The sequence below is a fragment of the Lepidothrix coronata genome, unplaced genomic scaffold, assembly GCF_001604755.1.
Source record: "Lepidothrix coronata isolate B3197 unplaced genomic scaffold, Lepidothrix_coronata-1.0 Scaffold80, whole genome shotgun sequence".
NCBI lineage: Eukaryota > Metazoa > Chordata > Aves > Passeriformes > Pipridae > Lepidothrix > Lepidothrix coronata.
Window position 1 is genome coordinate 2,934,681 of NW_016690260.1, and position 22,318 is coordinate 2,956,998.

General features: G+C 44.7%; 1 protein-coding gene across 7 annotated transcripts in view; it reads right to left on the reverse strand.

The window, feature by feature from the left end:
* Positions 1–263: 263 nt before the first annotated feature.
* Positions 264–22,318, reverse strand: part of KIAA1462 (KIAA1462 ortholog) — a 60,399-nt gene continuing 38,344 nt past the window's right edge. For 2 of the 7 annotated variants that reach the window (XM_017820266.1, XM_017820265.1), the window contains exons 2-5: positions 16,267–16,306; positions 15,945–16,169; positions 6,100–9,755; positions 264–2,097 (exon numbers count right to left, since the gene is read on the reverse strand). In XM_017820266.1, coding sequence (XP_017675755.1) covers positions 2,063–2,097; positions 6,100–9,755; positions 15,945–16,169; positions 16,267–16,304 — 3,954 coding nt within the window. In that variant the 5' untranslated portion in view covers positions 16,305–16,306 and the 3' untranslated portion in view covers positions 264–2,062. Of the gene's footprint in view, positions 2,098–6,099; positions 9,756–14,222; positions 14,365–15,944; positions 16,307–22,318 lie in introns of those variants that run through there. The other 5 variants (XM_017820264.1, XM_017820263.1, XM_017820267.1 and 2 more) reach the window with 4 other exon arrangements.

Consider the following 22,318-nt stretch of genomic DNA (forward strand, 5'->3'; position numbering starts at 1 on the left):
AATTGCTAGGCATCTCAGCTTTACTGGTAAGTGGGATGACAAGAGTTGGAGTTCTTTCAGAACTGGGCAGGATTCAGGTCAGGGGTATTGGCTAGGAGGAGGGGGGGAGGGGGCAAAACATGCTTTGTAGCTATTTACAAGCCCCTAGATGTCCTAGATGGTGATGAAGAAAGGTGAATATAGTAAGAGTGGTAGGAACAGTTTGTCAACAAGTACTGCTGCACGTCATGCACAGGAGTTAATAAAATAAATTATACACCACATTTTCCTTTCAAGCAAGCTTTAAATAGTCCATATGTAACAGAATCATGTGTTACAGACAAGAAATTCTTGCTGCCAAAACACAGGATGAGTGTTTTTCCGCATCGTTCTTTCCAAATTACAGACTTAGGAAAAAATATTTCATGAAATTAGAAGACTTTAAAAAATAAAATTATGCTAGAAACCAGAAAACGCCAGTAGAATAGACTGGTGAAGTACATGAACAAGTCATCAGAATAATGTTAGTACACATGTACTTACAAAAAAAACCATACAGGAATGGACATAAAGGCTTTTAAGACACAGATACTAAGCAGGCTAATTCAGGATCAAAGGGCAGAATGCACAGGCTTTATTATAAATTCTGTCATTCATGCATTTGTGTGTGCAGATAAAATATATTTAAAGCCATGTATTTAAATGCCATCAAGAAGACACCTGAACTTCTCCCCAGCAACACTGTTGACTTCAGGGAAGAACTAAACCCAGTTTTGCTTATTTTTGTACACTGGCCATATCCAAACTCATAATCTGCAAAAGGGAACAAAGTATAAGAAAGAAAGCAGGTATTTTATCTGAGCCATTCAGTGACACTGGGACAAAGATCCAAACTCACTTTTTGGTAATGAATGTCCCAGGAATGGAATGTCAGCAACACCACCTAGACAGTTCTCAGCTGTGTTTCAGAAAGTGGCTCCAAGAACGATCCAAGGATTGAGTGGGAAAAAATAGAAATTAACCCTGTAGGACATACATACATAGATAGATGGCTTTTTTAGAACAAAATAAGGTAGCACTACTGAGTAGGTGGCAATATGGTGTGTGCATTAAGATAAACAAGTGAAATCTGCTTGGGGCACCTTCACTCAGAGGAATAAGTCTTCTTAAAATATAATTATAATAATAATAATACTTCTTTATACTTGCCACTTGTTAGCAATTGTTTACATCGTAGAAAAATAGATAGTATTCTGTAACAAGAAATATAGTTACTTTGTTAAAATGGGCTATTTTAAACCAGCTACTATTCTTTCATATAAAGAATTTCTAAACAGCAAAACAAAAATAGGTAATACTGAGTGCAAAACAGCCAGTGGTATACTTTGCATTGGTTTGAAACACTAGTTGCCAGCTACTATAATTACATGTTCTGTACACTGTACTACAAAAGTCTTCCATCTTTTAGAAGCTTTTGGGTTTTTGTTTTTCTTCTCTCTAGGTGGCAAGTATTTAATCCAAGTAAATTCAAACTCTGGAAGTCAGAAATAATTTCAAAATCAGTCCTTGCTACTCTTTCACATTCCTTCCCCTACATAGTGCAGCAGCACTTTCTACTTATGGCCAAAACTCCATTGAGTTAAACAAAGTTTAGAATGTAGATACTTAGAAGTTTAGCTTATAGATTCACATTCTTTTAAAAATCATTTCACTAATCTCACATGTTTACATTTACACTAACGTAACACCTCACTTTATAAATTTCACCATCCCTGCTGAAGACTGAAATACAGTTCAGATGAAAACTCTTTGCCAATGGTAGGTATTGTCTTAAATGCTACAAAGCCAGATGGTTCCAATGTCGAAGTCAGATTTTTCTGTGGTCTCCACAACATTTTCAGATATGAACAGCTAATTCCTAGTGGCAGTGGTAAAGGCATTGTCAGTACACCATGAACATCACAAATGGAGACAATTTCCAAACATTAAAGAACAAAAACCAAACAAAAAGCACCCAGAAAAAAAAAATCAGTGAAACATTCTTAGTAGAGCAGAAATCTCTCTATTCTCCTCTTCATTAATGTCACACCTTTTCAACTTTGGTGGGGTCATAGGTATCTAGAACAAAACAAGAAAGCACTATTAATAATGTATTGTGAAATCTATTCAGTATTACTAGCTGTCGAAATGAGACATGTTTTCCCTACCTTTTATTAAAAAAAAAAAAAAGAAGCTGATAATGGACTTAGCACCTTAAAGATACATATCATATTCCTGACCCAAATTCTGTATTTATACCAGTGTAATTTGGGAACAAGTTTGATCAAATGCATGGAGATAGAATTTGGGAGGCCTTTGGTAGGTAGGAACAAGCACACTGAATGCTGAGTGATTACTTCTAGTTCTCAGATGCTTTGACAGGGAGAAAAAGACATAAGACTTGCTCCCCCTTGTACTGAAGATGAAGGAGCAGTAAATGCTTTAAAGATCCCAGCAGGGTGTTTAAGGCTAGCTGAAGGAGTGATTATGCCATGCAGTCATCAGGGTCTTTTCGTTTGATTGCAAATCCTTGGTTTCAGATTAATTCAACAGAAAACAGGAAAGCACAGCTGTGTTGCATCACTATGGCTGTCTCACTTCAGTCTGCAAAACCGCAGCTCACGTTTTGAGCCTTATTCACTAAAGCACTGGACTGGCTTACTAACACTGTTCTTCATTTTCAGCCTACCTCCTGTCAGTTCACAGGACATACCACACGTTGCCTTTCCTTTTCCCAAATCCCCAAGGGACACTCTTCTATCAGATTTTTTTATTGGATTTATCCTAGTGTTGGCCACAAAGTGAGCAGACATGAGCCTCGTCCTTCACCCTTGTGACTCTGGGATAGGATTGCAATGAAAAGGCTTTGCCTTGTGCGGTCTGCCTCCCCAGTGCCATCATGCAGGTGCCTGACTTACCTTTGGGATGCACAGTCATGGCTTGGAGGAACCACAGCTACCTGCAGAGGAGTCTGTAGGCGCAGAGGGGCCTGGACAAACCGGCACTGCAGCCTGTGCTGCCGTGTGCTACTTGCTGCTCTTACGCAACCCGAGTATCTGTGCTAACCTTAAACGTCCCTCCCGTGGGCTGTACTCCCACAGCACTCGCATTTAAACAGCTGAGCATGAAAACAGTTCCACACATAAATATCACACTTTGGAGTAAAACGTTCATCCTCAGGACTTTCATGTTGATGTGAGTGAATGTCTTCATTCAAACAAGCATAAAAATCCCCAAGGGAAATTTTTGCTTCCGTGTGCAAGTGTCCATCTGCAGCATCCAGACTCATGTCAAGGGGGAGACTGACTAAGAAAGGAATTCTGGATTTGCCCCCATTGGGTGGATTCCTGGTGCAGAATCCTTTATCGCTGCTCTTGCCCACCCTCCTCAAATTGATAGGCTGGCCAAGAAAGGCGTCTGGGCCAGCAACACCAATCATTTCAGAATTGTTTATCACTGCTAAGCTTCTTTTGGTATTTCCAAACAGACACCATATGAATGCAAAAAAAATCAACAGGAAAAAAGTTTTTGAGGGCTAGGGCACTCCAGGATAATGTTGCATCTTTCTAAGCTTAATGCACAGATGGTGTGGGGACATGCCTCTAAAGCAGTAATATTTTTTCTACTGTAAATATTTTGCCATCTAAACTGCTAGAACATACAAAAATTCTGAACTATTCTGTGACAGGTTGACCTAAGAATAAAAACGAATTTACATTTCAGAAACTTGATTTTCCTAAGGCCAGACACATTCACATTATGAGAATTCCCCACAAAATTGCAGGTGCTCACTGTTTCAGGGAGTGGCGGGACAGGGGTAGGGGTGGGGAGGGAGGGATAAAATCAGGCTACAAGACATGGAGCCTCTGGATGGCTCGGTTTATTCCCTTACTTATGCTTACTCATGCTTTCAGCACCTAAACAAGGACACAAAAGTGTCAGACTGCCAGGCTATGTCACCCTTCTGAGGGGCAGAGACACTGGAGTTCTAGCACCGAAACAGAAATGTTTATTCAACATTTGGTTAAGCTCATTTGAAATGCCTCTACAGAAATAAAGCCAGATTAGCAGCCCCATGTCTTCAAACAGCAAAGGAGAAAAGACATCCAATGCATTTGGGAACACTTGGAGATCTTCTTCTAATGGCAGTATTTGCATAGTAAGATGAGCTTCTTGCACTGAGCTTTGGCAGAGCTCTTACTCTGAGATGACTGTTCCTCTGCCAAGCTACATTATACATGTGAAAGCCTGTTTCTGCTAAGGGCTCCAGCCTCTGCGACAGGCCCAGTCTGCAATTATAAGACTAACCCTACTCCGTTTCAAATAGAATGGCCTTTTAGAATGGAATATTTGCTCATTATAACCAATGAATACAATGATTTTCCAGGATTAATTCTCATTTGGGCTTACAATTGTACCAATGGGCTAGTCTGGAAGCTGCAGTGAGATTTAACAGAGGAAGACACAACATCAGGCCTTTCTATAAACACAAATCTTCAGCCCTGTGCTGTTAAAGTACGGTGAAGATTTTGTGGCCATTGACAAATTAGGGTCTCTTTGAATGGGAAGAAGTCAGTGGAGGAGCTGCCTGCCCACCCCACGTGAGTGTGTGCTACCCTGCGGTACTGAATGTGTGCAGCAGGAAAGGAAATCCCTGCCATCCAGACATGGTGAGGGCTGTTATGGCTGTGAGGGAACTGCTGCAATGGGAACACTCTGCAGAACACAAGCCTAGCATTGTCAGCAAGAGGGATAAATTTAGACCTAATTTACTGCAGAATAACTCTCCAATAAAATGCACACAATCTGTTTTGATACATCCCTGAAGTCATGTCACCACAACAGATATTTTCTTCACTCCAGCAGAAACCCCAAGGGAGGAAAGCATATGAAATGCATGTGGTGCATACTAGACCTGATGGGTACAAGAAAGCTGAATTAGCCTGTTTGGAAAATCTGGTCTAGAGAAATACAGTTCAGAGCAGAGAGAGACAAAGATGTAGGATACAGAAAAAGACATGAAGGGAAAGGCTGCAAGACTGCAGGAGTCAATACTTCGAACTCATACAAGCATTTCTCTTCAGATGGAAATGCCTAAATCCAGTTTAAAGTATACTCCATTTCATTCCAGTCCCTCTGTACTGGAAAACTGTGAACAGATTTATATTGATGAGGTTTAATGAATAACTTGTGCAGATTTCAAGGTAAAGTGTTAGCTGTTACAGAGAGGATGGAAAAAGGAGGAGGAGATTGATGCTAATTTAACAACTTTCACACCGTACATTTGCTCACTTCAATTAATTTAATGGACTAGGCAGGTGGCCTGGGAGATTTATCCCTTTACAGAGAGCTATGGCAACAACTGATTTTCAGTCGTTCAACACAATGCTGTATGAAAACAGTTTTGATGAGAGAACAGCTTGTGTTACTTTTGGGATGCATATGGACTACACAAGTTTATATGCTTTCGAGAGATGAGAAACACAAAAAAATAGGGAAAAAAAGGTGTTCACTGAAAAAGTCAAGTTTCCGTTTGACCTGGGGTTAACAGTTATTCTCAACATCAGAGAGAGAGAATTTTCCAGGCCTCTGAATGCAGCCATTTCCCAGAGGCTTCACAGAAGTACATCAGATTTTTATTTTTAGTTTCTTATGAACTATGATATAGTATGTGTCTATTTAGGTATTAGGGAGGGAAAAAATTGGCATTCAAGGAGAGGCTATGATTAAATCACCACGTGTTCCCAAGCACTGGCACCAGAGTGACTGTCTTGGAACTCCACTGTTTTAGCCTGACCATTCCCTGAAACAATTAGACAGAGATGAGACCATAGAGAGCACTCCAGTCTCTGTGAATGAGTTTCAGTATCACAAGTGAGTTTTACAGTAACTATTCCTAAAATGGGATCAGAGAACACTCATCTTTTCCACAAGGAGAGCAAAGTGGGTGGCTCCCAGATGAGGGTAGTACCACCTACAGCCTGTTACTATTTGAGCAGTATACGTGGGCATAAGCAAACTGATCATGCCCGTTACATAAGGAAAGAGTACCCATCTGGATCTCCCACAATAGGGTCTTACCTAAAGAAAAATCTCTGCTGATCTTCTTCTTGTCCATTCCATCTAAACATCCATTTTCACTGAGAGAGATAACACGCTTGGAAACAGCCCCTGAGCTTGCCAGTTTGCTTCCTCTCTCCTCTTGTACCTTTGACAGCTTCTCCTCATCGACCTCCTCTCCCGAGTCTGCGCTCTTAATGCTCAGACGTCTCATCCGGGACACAGAGTCAACTTCTTTCATCCGCACTAAGCGATCCATGGCAGTCCGGCTCGGAGGAGAGGTGAGCTTGCCTTGAAGTGTCTCTATCACCTTCGAGGTGCTTCTCACTCTCTTTTCTGAATGCTGATACACAGGTGACTTGCAAACCAAGTTTTGGTCCTCACCTTGGCTGGGACTCACAGGTTTTTCAAGAACTTGTTCAGTTACCCGTGTTTTAGCACTGGCTTCCTGGTGAGTGGTCTGGCATTCATCAGGGTGTAAAGATCGTCCTCCAGCTCTGACAAAGAGAGCACTCTCTGTCCAGCCACACTTTCGTCTGCCTTCATAAGAATCCTCCTTTTTTCCTTCTTTGTCACTTACTGTGCTCTCCACTGATGATAACTCAAAGTCCTGAGCTCCATTTGCAGGACTAGTGCCTGGGTGGGGCCCAACATGGTCATCTGGAAGGAGAGACTCCACTGCTATATCTATACCTAAAATTCTTGCAGCTCTTGCCTGCAATGACTCATTCACGGGGATTTCCACTGCATTTGCATTTGAAGAGTGATCAGAGTTGTTAGCACCAGGTGCTGGGGCCACATCAAGTCCCACTGACCTCAAATCTGGCTCAGAGCACCCTTGGTTCCTCTTCGTTAGTGACAAATGTACTACCGAGCCTCTCTCTAATACTGTATTATTTGTGGGAGTTGCACCTTTGCTCAGTTTAACAAAGTCTAGGTAATTTTGGTCTTCACTCATCTCCTGCAAGACAGGGTTATTGAAAGGATTACTGTGACATGAACTGCTTGAGCTACTGGACAAAGCTCTCTTGACAGGGCCCACATGAACTGGCTGCTTGCTCATGCTGCTCTTGGCTTCCCCTGTCCCCATTTCTGTTATCAGACTTCCATCTGCTGGCCTGACTCCTTCACTGCTCCCTCCTGGATGCGAGGAGCCTTTAGAGCCAACATAGCTTGGCTCAACACCATGCTCTGTCCCCATACTCCAACTTTCAGACTTACTTTTAACTCTTCCTGACCTAAATACAGGCACCTCTGGCATAACCAGTTCTGATTTCCCACCATGTTTTGGCTCCTGGTTTGATTTCTCATTTCTGGATGTCCTCCTCTGCATAAGGGCACCTGCCTGCAGAGAGGCTGCAGCACTTTCCAAGTCTTCTTCACTGCTTGTGCTCTCCTCCTGTCCTTGCAGCTCCTTGTTAAAACTTTCTAGCTCACTTATTGCATCCCATGGACGGCGACTTACAGGTTTCAACAGGAACTGCCCAAACAGCTCTTTACTGTTGCAGGGAGCACTTGGTTCTCCCTTAATTACATCTCCCTTGGAAAGAAGGCCATTTTCCCTCTCCTGGGCAGGCACAAGCTGGCTGTGGTGGGCTTTTGGGGAGGGAGTCTGAAGGCCTGAGGTGGCAGTCCTGGAAAATGCACTGTTGCTAGACTGGCTGAGGTACATCTGACCCTTCATACCATAACTGCTCTGCCTGCAGCCTCTCTCTTCAGAAGGTGACCCTGTCTGTTTTGCCCCTATCGTGGATGCTGTACATCCCAGGCGTTTTGGAGACAGCAGATTGCTACTATCAAGCTGCCCAGGCTTTGTACCATGTAAAAATTGTGGGCTTTCAGGTTCTTCACTGAAACTGGTCTGTGTCTGCTGGTCTTTGTACTGATCACCTGGCCAGGAGCCAGAATATTTGAGCTCTCTGTGTTTTGTAGGCTGAATAAACCTGAGGTCATTCATTTGTTTGAACTCTTCTGGTCTCCACAGCTCTTGTTTTTGTAACTCATTTTTATTGGTCATGCTTCCTGTAAGCGCTTGTAACTCCAAGTCCGTTGAAGACATACTTAAGAGACTTTGTTCTTGCAAAGCCCCATTGTTATCAAACCCATTCTTATCAGGGCTCTGGGTTATGTTGTTGTTCCTATCTGTATCTGGCAGATTGGATTCTGATTTAATTGGGATAGAGACCAAACAAAATATAGTTTCATTCATTTTTTTCTTTGAACTCTTTTTGCTCTGCATCCCAGTTCCAGGTTCAAACTTTTTCACTTTTGTAACAGTCTCACAGGTGCTGTCCATATGTGAATTTCTTACAGAAAGTTTGCCTTTCGCGTACTCTGTGCTGGCTTCGTTACGGGGGCTGTGATTAGTTGCACTACAATTGTCTCTTTGGTCCGGCAAGGCACAATTTTCCTGATCTCGGATGGACGGTGCCAACCATCTGTTGCTATGGGTGGAGCTGTAGGAAGTTCTTTCTCCCTTTGCAGAACTGGACAAGTTTGATGCATCCACAAAGGCACTGTTGTACTGTACTTCAAGATTTCTCTCTTGCAAAGCACCAGAACTGGGACTACATGCATTTTCAGTGTATTTAGTGTTGTCCTGCAGACCTTCCAGTGGTGCAATTTTAATATGTCGTATCCGAGGATCATCAAAGGGAATGTACTGGACAGAACGCAGGTGGTCAGCAGGGCGCCTTGCATGGCTTTGCTTCCCATGAGGAAAATGGTTGTCTTTGCAAGGGTCACCCACCACTTCAAAAGTATTCATGGCTGGTCGTTGGCAGGGGACGACCCGCTCTGCAGCACCCTGTGGATCGCTGCTGGCGCACGTGTCGGCGTTAGGCACTTCACTGGGGGAACGTGGGGTCACGGTTTGGTGAGGTGGGGATTTGTAAGAAGGAGGAGGTACGTACACGGGGGGCTCCAAACCAGAGTCTGGAATGCAAACATCTTGCCTTGGCTCATTAACTTTGGCTAAGTAGGAGGTGGGTTCATCTTTCTGGTAGTGGTCCTGGAAACCCACGGTTTCTGCAGGTGCCCTGGTCTGCCGCTGCAGTTCATAGGATGGAGGCTTGAGAGGTCTCCCATACTTGGGTTTCACCAGGGGAAGGAAATGGCCTCCCGTTACATGGTGCTTGGCTGGTTCCACACTCAGTCTGTTTGGGGAATAGGAGGGAGTTTTAGTTACACTGAGTGAGTTGTTACTGTTGGTCAGGGAGGGTATTTCCACGCACCTCATGCTCTCAGGTGAAAGGACCCTCGGCAATGACTGTGATTTCCCCTTGCTGTGGGTGCTGAGTACGTTGTCTCCCAGGGTCAGTGAATACAGCTCTTGGAGCAGCTTCTCCCTGTCACCCTCGGACATTTGCCTCCCTACCTTTTTTGGCTGGTTCCAGCTTTCCATTCCCAGATTCTGCCATTTGCAGTCACTGGGCACTTCACAGCTCTCCTGCAAGCCGCTTCGCCTGACATACCCTGCGCCTGTCCCCACCTTCAGCTGATTCTCCTTGGGGTGCCGGGGTGCCCCCGGGGCTGCAGCCAGGCTTTTCATTTCCACAGTGGCTTTCTGGGAATAGCCTAGTAGCACACTGAAGTCCTGTCCTCGTCTTCTCCAGTAGGCGAGATCTTTATCAGTCTTGGGCTGGGAAGACCGTGCTAAATGAGGTCTGTCACAAACCCTGAAAAAAAACCACAGCATCAGAGGCAGCGTGCACAGGTGCCCTTTCTTTCTCATATGGATAAGGCCACTAGGAGGTCAAATGATGAGTTATGCCAACAGGGTTTGTGTAATCTATTTGCAACCAGATGACTGATTTTAATGAGAGGATTTAAAAGTCAGTCATTAACGTGAGTAAAGGAAGGGACAGAAGCTCTTTTGACATGTTGTTAGCTATGCAAAGCTGTTAGAAAGAAAGACAAATGGACACAGTTACCTGCTGTGCAAACATGCACAGTCCTCCTTGATGGACACTAGAAAACTGTCCCTGCCTACAGCAGGGGGCTTGGAACTAGATGATCTTGAAGCTTCCTTCCAACCCCAACTCTGATTCCATTCTAAAACCAGAAATTACTGTCTTGAACTTACTTCTGCACCCTGCTAAATCAAAATCATACCACAGACTGCTGTGGTATGCAAGTTTAACAGGATTCCAGGCAGCACAGGTAAGGAGAACAGGTAGACAGCTATTTTGTAAGATTTAAGATACGTTCTGTCAGCAACATGATTTGCAACCTAACATAAGTGCTGAAATTAAACATGTCATTTCCAGAATTGATTCTTGTTCATCTTTCTAAGGGAATAAAATTCTTCAAAGTGCTTTGGATTAAATCACATGTCACAACAATGGTGATGTATCAATACAGTTCTGAATAAGACGGAACCAATATTTAAAATGTAAAATACATCAAATAAGTATAATTTTTTAAATAAAAGAGGGATTACCTCCAACAATCTATTACTGAAATATGGAAGACATTGGACATTTTATTGCAGATTAGAAATTCAGAACACAGATTTACGTGAACAGAATGGGTTCTTTGTGTGTTCTGAACAGAGTGTAAACTGTTTTATACATTACTACAGAACAAAATTGGTACCCTTCTATATAAATAATTAATTTTCTACCTGAATTGCATTCTGCTATTCTTGTACCTAAGGTGTCCAACAATATAACTGCCTTTACACTATATGGCTGCCACCAGCTTAAGACTGGAAAGAAAAATCAAAATTGACAGAAATAGGACAAGTATGTACTTAGAACTCAAGAATTTCTTTCTTTTCTCTTCACCCCAAGGTATATAAACACTGTCATCTGGCTCTTTTTTACTAAAAACAATGATCTATTTAAATAGGAGTTTGTGAAGACATAATACAAGTCAAAATTCAGAAGGAAAATTAAGCCATCCAAATCCACAGCAATTTTTTTTAATGTATATTAACTTCATCCTGTGAGTCTAAAAGTTTTAAAATCAAACTGGGATAAGGAGCATCTTGTTCATATTAATTCAACTGGATTAAGACTGAACATCTGAACAAAATGTTCTGCTGCTGAAGCACGAAATACAGTTCGATTGCTGAACCCCAGGAAGCAACAGACGTCTTCATTAATCAGTGAGATATAACAGGACACCTCCTATATCAGAAAGCTGATTGCAGTAACAATGAACATTTCCACGTGGAAACATACAGCTGGACAAATGCTGTCTTCTACCTTTTCATTTCACCCCCATATTGCTGTGGCACCATTTGTATCTGTGTTTACAAAATGGGGTAAGAAACAGGGTCTAGCAATAGTGAGGAGGGAAGGGACAGGTTGCTCTTTCTGTTAGATTTCATCTATCATCATAAAAGGGTCTACAGAAATTGCAGGAAGTACACAGTCATAGATTCCAAGATCAGAAGAGACCATTACAATTATTTAGTTTGACATCTTGTTCAGCGCAGGCCATCAGACTTCTTTGAAATGACTCCTGCTTCAGTGGTATCATCTCCTAGAAAAGCATCTAAAACTCTTGATTTTTAAATTTCCAGAGATGTTGTTGCAAAGCTTAATTCACCATTTAAAAAACAACGAACAAAGTAAACCCAAATTCTTATCAATGGGAAGGTTGTTTCTCCATTTATTAAAAGTTGCTTAAAAGATTAAATTTATTTTTAAAGGTTAATAACTAGACTCCAGTAATGAACTTCAGAACATGATACAAACCACCATGTAACCTGTACTATGTCATCACTGAAACAGGAATGTAGAAAAGACATTTAAAGGATGGTATTTAGAGCATTTTAAACCTGATCTTTTCTAAGATCTATTCAAAGGACAGACAGTATCAGCCTCTCTAGCTCCTGGCTAAGGCACTAGAAATAGTTACACAGACAGTCTCTATAAGGGACCCCATAAACCTCTGGAAAAGATGAGACTGCACTGCACAGTGGGAAGGGGATGCTCCAAGGACCCTCCAGTTTAGCTCTATCTTGAAGTCTCCTCTGCTCCCAGCGTTGGGAGAGCAGCTCCTTCACACCTGCATGCAGGGGTGGCAGGTAGGCAGGAGGAAGTGGGGCAACACAGCATGACCACAGCTTGTGGCCACAAATGCAGCAGAGATTGCCTCCTTCCAGGACATGTAACACTTCCGAGTCTTGCAGTCAATGACGAGGTGGAAGGGGAAGCTTCCAAGAGCCTCTCCAAGTTCAATATGCTTCACTACAGCCTTAGCAATGCCACATCTCTGAACAGCAAGTACCGGTCATAGTGCAGTCTTTGTGACCATGACATATATTCAGTGAAAAGACCACACAGTCCCTCTTAGCAGCAGCTCATCTCTGTGCCGCTACCCAATTCAGTCTCTCCATGATGTGCTGGTACTGATGCACACCCGGACACAGCAGCTTGCAGACACCTCACAGCTGGGAGAGGTGCCAAGGATGGAGCAGTCCCATGGGACCAACTGTGGAGATTTAAGTGCCGAGAACAGAGTGGTCCCATGGGACCAAGGAGCTGGATTTTAACATTATGAACTCTTTCCTAACCAGCCTGCTTCTAATGGATAGCACATTTGCTGTCAAAGTGCTTTGAACTGATTCTACATAAAATTAATCTAATTAAAACTGTGTAAAACCCTTAAACTATTTCTAGCTTTCTATGAATTTTAGTCCTTTACAAGAAATGAGGCCATCAGTCCACCCTGCACTGGCTGCATGACTGCATTTCACTGAGCTGTCATGCTCAGAGCAGTGTGTTGAAGCTGCCCAGTTCCCTAAGGTGACACTGGACCAGAAGGACCTCATGTAATGCAGATAATGGGGCCAAAAGTGAAGGAGTGTGGCACAGGCTTTGAAGTCCAAACCCTGGAGAATGAGGCCACTGCAGGGGTATCTGTAGAGTGTCTGTCCCTGTTGCTCACTGACACCATGCAAGCAGTAGGTGTTGGGCACTCACTACTTCACCCTGCCTGAGCTGCAGGCACTGGCACAGATTTGGGGGCCCAACAAAGAGGCACTCTTAGAAAGGCAGCAAGGTGGAAAAATTTTCAGAGGGCTTTTCTGGACACTGGCAGCTTCTGTTCTATTTTGGGATCCTCTCCCGACAAACACTCTTCTGAGACTCAGCAGTGCGGAACACCAGTACGCTTTTCTAATTTTTCCAGAAAATATTCTCATTAACAATGTTATCTATTTATCTCTAAATTTGCTACCTACCAACATAACTTCTCCCACAGAAACAGCTAAGCAAAGTGCCTCTTCTCTCCACACAGAAGAGAATCAGCAGGGAGTTCTCCTTCTGTGAACCCTCTCATCTCTACCCAGAAAGGGTCAGCTTTCCCATGTTCTTTGACTTGTCTCCTCTTCCAAACCTTTACTTTGCAGACTCTGAATGCTCAATTAAGCAAGGACAGCCAGGACAGCCCTACCACCATCTGCTCCCTTACGCTTGCCTGAAGAACAACAGGATAGAGCAAAACCCCACTCCCCGACTCCACCAGGGCATCGCTCCCCCATCATGTGAAGCAGGAGCAGCGGGTGGTGTGGTGCCCATATGCAGTTGCTATGAAGCCTCTCTCCTCCTCAGCAAGGTTTAATTAGCAGAACAACCTTAATAAGCAGAGGTGATGCCCTGCCATCACAAAACACCCCAAGCCCTGCAAACCTGCCTGCAAAGGCAGCCACGAGGCCGGCAACATCACTCACTTCTGTGGTGCACAGGAGGTGATTAGCTCTTCTACACCAGTGGTGTAAACAACAGTGTGGTGTAGCTAATTTCCTGGCCCAGGAGCCTAAGCCATGCTCCGAGTTGCTGTGGAGCTGGTCACTGTCTGTGAAGGTAGTTGGGACACACACACACCACCTCTTCAGGCCCTCTCCTGCTACTGTGCTGGCTGGGAAAGCAGCACCAGCCTGTAATGTCCAAAGAGTATCTTGCTGGATGGTCATCCCCTCTTTGGGCCCAAATGGTCCCCAGGTCTCTACAATGTGCAGTTCTTTGCCAGCCTGAGAACCAGAAGGCTATTTCCCCCAACAGTCCAGAAACCAGGCAGCAATATCAAAATGTCTGGTGGAGTTCACTATGGCCCAGCTGCCACAGGCCCAAACACTCCAAACTGGGCCATCACAAATATCTTCTCATCAGTTTTAAAGCGCTCACACTCACATGGCAGCCTCGTGCTTCAGGTGCTTCCCCAGGGCAGGGGAGTGGGTCTGGAGAGGGATTATCACCCTGGAGCTCAGGAGCTGACACACAGGTGCCACAGTGCTGCAGCTGCAGCTTCCCTGGATCCGGCCCAGGGAGCTTGCTCCTCCCTTCCTGGACCAGCAGGGCCGTGGCTGTGTCACGCTCAGCACTGGAGGCACTTCACACACTCAGGCATGGCACGGAAGGGATGGCTGATATGAAGGTTTTCCCAGATGCTAGTGTCTTGCAAGAGTTCCCAGTAGGCTCACTGGGAAGCAGACTTTGCTGTAACAATAGTATCAAGAAAATATTTCTATTTTTATGAAAGCATGACAAAGCCATTTCCAGGGCTATGTTCCCTATTTTATGTGGAAAAGCCACTTTTAAAAACCAGGATACAATATTTAACTATCCTGTAGACTGACAGGTTCCACTCCTTGCATTTTGAGATATTAGAAAGAGACCACCTCTCTCACCCTGCTTTAAAATTTTCTTCTCTTTCATTCTTTTTCAGTATCTTCTCTCACTTTTTTTGCCATCCAGTTTACTTCATCCAAAACACACCAGGAAGGATCCTCCTTATTACCTTTAAACCTGTGTCCTGTCCTTCCTTCTTTAGAATGGATGGTTCCACCTGCAAACCTTCACCTTGACTGGGACTTGCTGCCCTACAACTGCTTTACAGGGCTTTACCTCTTCCTGCCCATTATCCTAGCTGGCAACCAGCAGCCATTCCCGCTCCAGGCAAACGGGCTTGCAAGGGGAAGAGATATGAAGGGAAAGAGTAGACAAGCCCAGCAGTGAGGGGACACATGGCTTTGCTACGTTACTGAAGGACTTTGTAAGAGGACAAGCTCCCAAGGTGACAGTGTTTTGCCCTGCTTTCAGTTTCAAGCCCACTCGGCAGGAGGAAGGGGCTTTTCCTTGTAAACTATCGTCATACTTGGGCTGGCTTCCAGTCCTGCTCGAGCCCCTTTCCTTTGTTCATCTGCAGCACTCAAATAGCTGCAGAACAATGGCCGAGCAGTGGTGTGTACACACAGCTCTTCCTGCCCAGCCGGCCCCAGCCCCGGTGTGCACGTACTCGGTGTCGAGCAACCATGATTGTACAAGCTCGTTTTATGGTGTGACGACAAGAGCTTCCACTGGCTTGGGGATGTTTTAAAAAGAAGTGCACAGGCACCTTCTCATGCTTACTCCATGACAGTGGCCTGAGGAAAACAAGAAAGTCCTCAGTACATACAGGAACACCCATCAAAAGTGGGTGTGTTGCACCCACCATGCTGCACGTGGCTGAATCTGCAACAAAAACTGGAGTGTGTATGTGGCAGAAAAAGCTGAGTTCAGTTTTTTAAAACTGAAGAAAAGGAAGAACTTTTCCCCCTATTTTTCCCTGTACTAGGACTGAGCTTCCCTAAACCTATCAGAAAGGCCTTTCTGATACAGACCACATAATTAAATCAAATTTTCCCACATGCAGCCACTTCCAATCATCCCAGTATTCCCAAAGGCCTTTCTCTAGTAGAAGGTGAATGGATGTGTCGCTGCTTCGTGCGGACATCCAGTGCATGGAAATGGTCACTAGGATGGGAGCAGGAAAGGATCACAGGAAGATGGTGTTAAGGGTTAGATTTGTGGTTAATTACCTGTCAGGACCAAAAGAAAGAGAAAGCAAAGCCATGGCATGATGCTGAAACTTACCCCCCTTCTGAAGTATGAAAAGTGGACAAACCCTGAAGGTCATGGTGGTAACCAGGACCTGTTTGCCTCCCTTGGCTCCCATGGCTGCTTTCAGTGCTGCTCGAGTTGCTTTTCACCAGAGGTTTCTTGCTGTAGGCCCCAGCTCTGGATTCTGCCTCAAACCCGTTCAGTGTTGACCTCTGAGCAGATCTGTTCCCCGTGACTTCATGCCGGTATCCATCATACCTGTTCTCATATGAAACAGGGGGATTTCTTGACAATTTGTATCCATGAGAAATCAGGAGGTCCTCAACACTGAACATGTTGTGCTGGTTTCACTCACAGCTGTGCCATCAGAAAGCTCTTTCCAGCTGGACCCATCACTAGAAAACAAAACCAAAAATAAGCAGAAGACTGCTTTAAACAAGGAAAGATATCTTTGATCAGCTGCTAGGCTACTGAAGCTAAAAATCTCATCCCCTGGACTCGGTTTTCCACCCTCTTAATAAAATAGATGAAGCAAAGTGCATGCAGATGCTGATGAATCATGTGATGGCTTTCCCTAGACAATACACCTCCTTGCACTCAGCCAAGCAGCAGATGCCGTGCTGCCACTGCTGCTGCTGACTCAGTCCCTTTCACTCAAGAATTCACTGGTGATTGCAGCTTTCAGATTTCACTAATGTGATCTCAAAAAAATCTTTGCACTGGAGGTAAACCCACAACTTGAGCAGACATTTCCTTAGAAAACTATTTTTCTCCAGTCATGGAGAGGTGTGTTCTATATTGTGTTTTAAGTTGCTGCAGGAGGAGGGAGCAAATTACAGGACAATATGCTTCTCCCTACAGGTCTGCCTATTGCAATTAAAAAAAAAGTTCACATGAACAATGACAAAATATACATGAGAACAAAACTGAATTATGCAACCACATGAGAAACCCAGGTAATATCATGCAACACCCCAGCTAAACAGTCTTTTTTACAGCTTACTTTCTATTCTCCCTGCCTTGGCCCATTGGAAATTTGCAGTCCTCAGATAGAATAACATAAAACCTAAGATTATAAATATGCTGTTTTTACAGTACATTTCCACTGAGTAACACGACTGGAAACAATCTGCAATGGTCTCCTCTACTGTGTCTCAATGATTTCCAAGACACAGGATGGTCAAGATTTTTCTTGCCCAGTGACAGCCCTCAATTCTGCACTGACTAGAGCAAAGATCCAGTAAACTGAACTAGTTGGCCAGAAACAATCTCTATTGTCTATACCACTCTCACAGCTTATTATAGCAATTACAGAACACCCAGTCTTCCAGAGTTTTAAAACGAGTGGAAGGTAACGTTCTGTACTGTAGGTTATGCAAAACAATGGACCCGTTCCGATACATTCCTCCCTGTTTGAACTGTGTCACCAGAAAAAAGAAATCTAAAAAAGGTGGATAAAGAGGTAAAATGCACAGAAATAAATTCTTTATGTAAAATATAAAACACAAGATGATTTTCCTTGCATGAGGAGTTCATTTAACATGCCTAGTGAGTACTGTATGTCCTTAGCAGTAGCAGGTCCACCTGTGAATCATGAATCCAGCACTGGCAGCTGCTCAAAAGGAGACTGTCCCTGCAAAGATCATGACATGCAAGTACATTTTATACGCTGGTCTCTAATGCGCTCCTTGGGCACGCAAAAAGGGAGGAGTCTGTTCACTGCTGTTGACAATTATTTCCTTGAAATGGAGCAACTACTGAGATAGATGCTGTGTGTTTATTAGTACCAAATCTCCCAGGCTACATATACACAGAAGTGGATGGGTTGGCTTACTATATAAACCAGTTTCTGGGCTGCAGCCCTCTATATACTATGGCCACTTTTTGCCTATCGAGCACCTCACCCGTTTTCTGTTCTGCCTTGTCTCCTGCATGCTCTGCAGGCTACAGAGCTGGTCTGACCAGCTGCTCTGGGCCAGCCTGGTGTGCAGCTCCTGGGCATGCAGGGACCCTCCAGTCACATCTGCCCTGCGCTGCCCACAGTGGCCACGGCACTCGCCCAAGGAGAGCCCACAAGTGTGGAAAAACTGGCACAATTTTTATGCAGAGCCACAACTTAACTGGCAGCCTGGAATGCTGCAGAAGTGGCTTTTCAGCCTGAGAGCCTGCTGAGCACTTAAACCGGTTTGTCTCTAGAGCTTAATGAATCTCTTCCCTTTTCACACATGTAACACTACACACCCTTTAAAAACAGAGAAATAAAGCTCTGTGCTGAAGATATTTTAGGAGTAGCCCTTGCTAGAACAGGAATCCAAATTCCCAGTAAGAGCTCTGAGTAGGCGAGCCAGCAGTAAGTACAAGCAGACAGAAAGCAGGGAGGAGTGGGACCCTTCCCTCATGGAAGGAAGGGAAGGCTTTGTGGGTTATTTTTGAATGCTGACCTAAAAAGCTGATTTTCCATCCACCCCCTGCCCGGACTGTGCAAGGAGCCAGGTACAAGCAGAGCAAAGAGAACAGCTGGCTGCTAGAGCTGTTCAGCTTCTAAGGAGAGAAAGATCCAATGTGACTACCATAAACAGCAGAAAGCCCATCGAAGCGCTCACAGGTGCAAAGAAGAAATGTGCTTTTCCTGCTATTATCAGGCAGTCTTGGAGCAGAGCTTAACCCCCTCTCTGCCGCCGCTGCAGCCATGGTGGCATCAGAGAGACAAAGATGAGTGGGTGAGAAACCTCCAGCCCATGGGGTTTACTCTGATCCTCCTTCTGGCACCAGCAGTGAGGAGCAACGAGTGGAAATGCACCATGAGGAACTGGAGTGACTGTCTCCTCCTGCTCCACAAACTTATCACATGTGGAAGGGAAAACCCCACAGTTCTATGGGTGGTGGGGAGGCCCATCTGGAAGCAGGATGCTATCACTGTGCCCATCACAACACCGTAATCAGAACAACCAAGGGGGTGAAGCCTGCACTGCTCTGCCTGCCATAGTGCTCTCAGCACCAAACCCCAGATGAGCTCTACTCAGACTCACCATATGTAAAAATGCTCCATGCTCATGGCACAAGCTCCAAAGAACCAGTAGCAGTGGTGGCAGGTGGTTGCTAGCTGGACACATGCCTTGAAGGGCTGTGCAGAAGTTGTGGGGAGGTGGCATCCCTTGCATAGGGGCAGGGAAGCTGGAGGTCATGCCTGATCAAAGCTTGCAGGACATCAACCATGTCAGCACCAGCATCTGCAAGGATGTTGGCTAGCTTTCCAAATCTGGCTTCAGCACTGGGACACTCACCCCACCCTCCCTTAGATAAATAAATCTAAAAAATAAAATCAAAGGAATTGGATTGGCAGGAGTAACAAAACCATTGCTGCAGCACTGTCATGTAAATAATCTGTCAGACTGGGCCACAGAGTAAAGGCTGTGCAGAGCTTCTAATTTGAGGGAAGATCAACAAGGCTGGAAAACAGTTTGTTTTTCCAGCGCTCATTTGTTTTGTTTGCCAATGACATCAGTGCTTTCTGATAGGGTTTGCTTCCTGAGGATGCCTGCTATCTTGCCAGCGTTTCCGACTTGTCCCCGGCAGCCAGTACAACTCTGCATTACATTAGAAACAGGGGCCAAGCTTTTCTCTGGAAACTTCTCAGCAGCACTCTCAGATGCAAAGAAACAAGCGTGAATGGCGGAAATCAGCATCAGCCCCCGTGCAGGCAGACACAATGGGGAGCTGCAGCCTCAGCGAGCGGGACACAATGGGACCAGCAGATGGAAACGTCATCAGAGCACCTCGTCTTGGGGTGCTCCGTCCAAGAGTGAGGATCTCATCTCTGGCACTGAGAAAAGCCCAAAGCACTCCTGAAAAACACCCTGAAGAAATCTGGTGCTAGAGTTTCCTCTGAGCTGCTTTTGGAGCTCATTCTCAGTGGGGAAAACACACGGGTTTCTATTGATGATCTGCATTTGTCTGTAGTTCTTTTCAGTGGCAGGGGTTCCCAAGCCTTATTATTTTGGGAGGGTACCACTGCCATCTGTATGGTAACCAGTGCTAGCAATGATGAATGCTAACACCTGCAGCAGTGGCAGGAGCAGTTCTTACCTCCATGCTCTGAAATAGCTTGCACGCTGTTGAACCCTCCCTTCATGGTGCTCCAAACAGCCCATTGGCAGGCTCCTTTCTTTAGCCCAAGTTCCAGAGAGCATCCTGGCACAGCAGCCACATATTGGTCTGGGAGACCAGAAGTGACAGAGAATTTGGCCCTGGCTGCCCTCTGTAACATCTCTTCAGCTCTCTGCTACTTGATTTTTTTAATAGAAAACATAGAACAAACATGATTCATATTGCAGAATTATGCCTACAGCAGCAAGAATTGCCAAAATCAAGGCACCCCACATGGACACACAATTTGCTGCAGTCTGTAATTACATGACTTGAGGCTACTGAATTCTGCAGGACTCCTGTCCCGGTTGATGTGCAGACTAGGTGATGCTAGTCTTCCCAGGTTTTATCTACAGCAGTTATCCAAACACTGTTCTGAAGATAGAGTTACTAACAGGCATCTAAATTACAAAGCATATTATCTAGATGGGTCACACATTAAACTAGTTTATCTTCACTCACGTCTGGGTGACATTATTCCCATTTCATATCAGACATGTGCCAGACAGAAGTATTCATACAGACAGACTAAAGCGAAAACAATTCCCTCCATTCTAGGCACCCTCTCTGAAGTGCCTACAACCTGATTTTTAAAAGAAAGACTTAGCTTTAAAAGTGAACTGGGTACGTTCAAAGCAACTGCTGCAAGAACCTAGTAGCTCTGCATATCAACCCAAGTGTGGCAAATCAGCTGTCCACGCAATGAAAACATGGGATAAGCAAAAGAACTGGTTGCAGTAATTTGTCTACTGTGCCTTCTTCCATTCCTCTGCCCATCTAATCCAACATCAACCCTTTTGTCCAGGCAGCCCAATATCCCCCCCACCCCTGTTAACTTCTAACCACCATGCACCCTAGTGCTTTCATTTCCCTCTTCCCATTGCCCATCTGTCCTTCTTGCTATCCCTCCAGCAACCCTTCCTTGTCTTCCTGTCTTCTGGTTCCACCAGTTCAGCCACACTTCCCACACAGCCCACCACTGTGCCAGCCAGCCCATCCCACCCTCCTGCACCCCTTACAGCTTCTCCTGGCCAGTCGTCTGTTTGCTTCCATCACCCCCCATTCTTCCTTCCCCTCCTGATGAACACCTTCTGTCCTGTCTATATTTCCAGCAGAATTACCTCTGTGCCGGCTCTCTGCTCCCAGATTTGAGATCCCATCTCACCTGTTCTTGCAAGAAGCAAGAGCCATCTTTGCAGGGATAATCCCCCTCCAGCAGCACATGCTCTGTTGGCACGTCCCCTGCAGCAGTTTACGGCATGAGCACCATCTCTGCACAGGGCTGGGTCAAGAGGGGGCTGCTCAGCACCAGAGGCTGGGGGGTGCTGATGTATCAGAGGGAAAAGTCTTTGGAAAATGGAGTAGCCGGAAACAGAGATGAGTCTGCCGAGGACATGCGCAGATGTCTCCAAGCCTTGTCACCACAGATGCTACTCCTGAACACGATGGCACAGCAGCTCTCAATCAAAAAGCTGGAGGATTTATCTTCTTTCCCCTTTTTAATGTGGGCAAAACAACATTCCTTCTCTCCTCCCCCCTAGTTTTTCTTGGAAATAGTTGCATTGGTTTAGCTGACAATATTAAAATAAACTTATCCTGAGAGAGACACACAACCTGAAAGTCTCAGATCAAATGATAAAAGCCTGACAGACTACAGCAATGGAAAACAGGTTCTTGTAGTTGAAGTTTTAATACTAGATGGTGCTACTTGCTCCATCTAAATATAACCCTGAGCTACATCCCAGGAGAATATCTAAGGCTTTGGCCATTTTAATTGCTCCTGTTTTCTCACTCTGGTTTTGCATGTGTGCAGATAAGACAGCTTATCAAAAACACATTAAACGAGGCTTTTACCTTGCTAATTTCATCTTTTTGGGACAATAAAGTCAGATAGGACCATAAATGGCAGGCTGATGTGCTGCTGTGCCATGCCCCTGCCCTCTGCTGTGGAAACAGCCACCACCACATCCACTGACTTGCAGAGACACGCTCCATCGGGAAAGATAAAATTCATGTGCTTGAAGAGCCTTCAACAATGATGTTCACTATGATTAAATGTTAGATATTTAACGCAAAGATTCTCTAGAACAGAGGAGAAAGAGATTAGAGAATATTAATGCAAGTTGGATGTATTTGATTCGGTGGGGCTTAATTAAGCATAGGCTAGGAGTAAGGAAGGAGTAGGGAATTAGCCAGGGCTGCCTCCAAGCCATCAGTGAAAAAAAACCCTTCTAGAAATTCTCAAAGGATGGGTGAAGGGC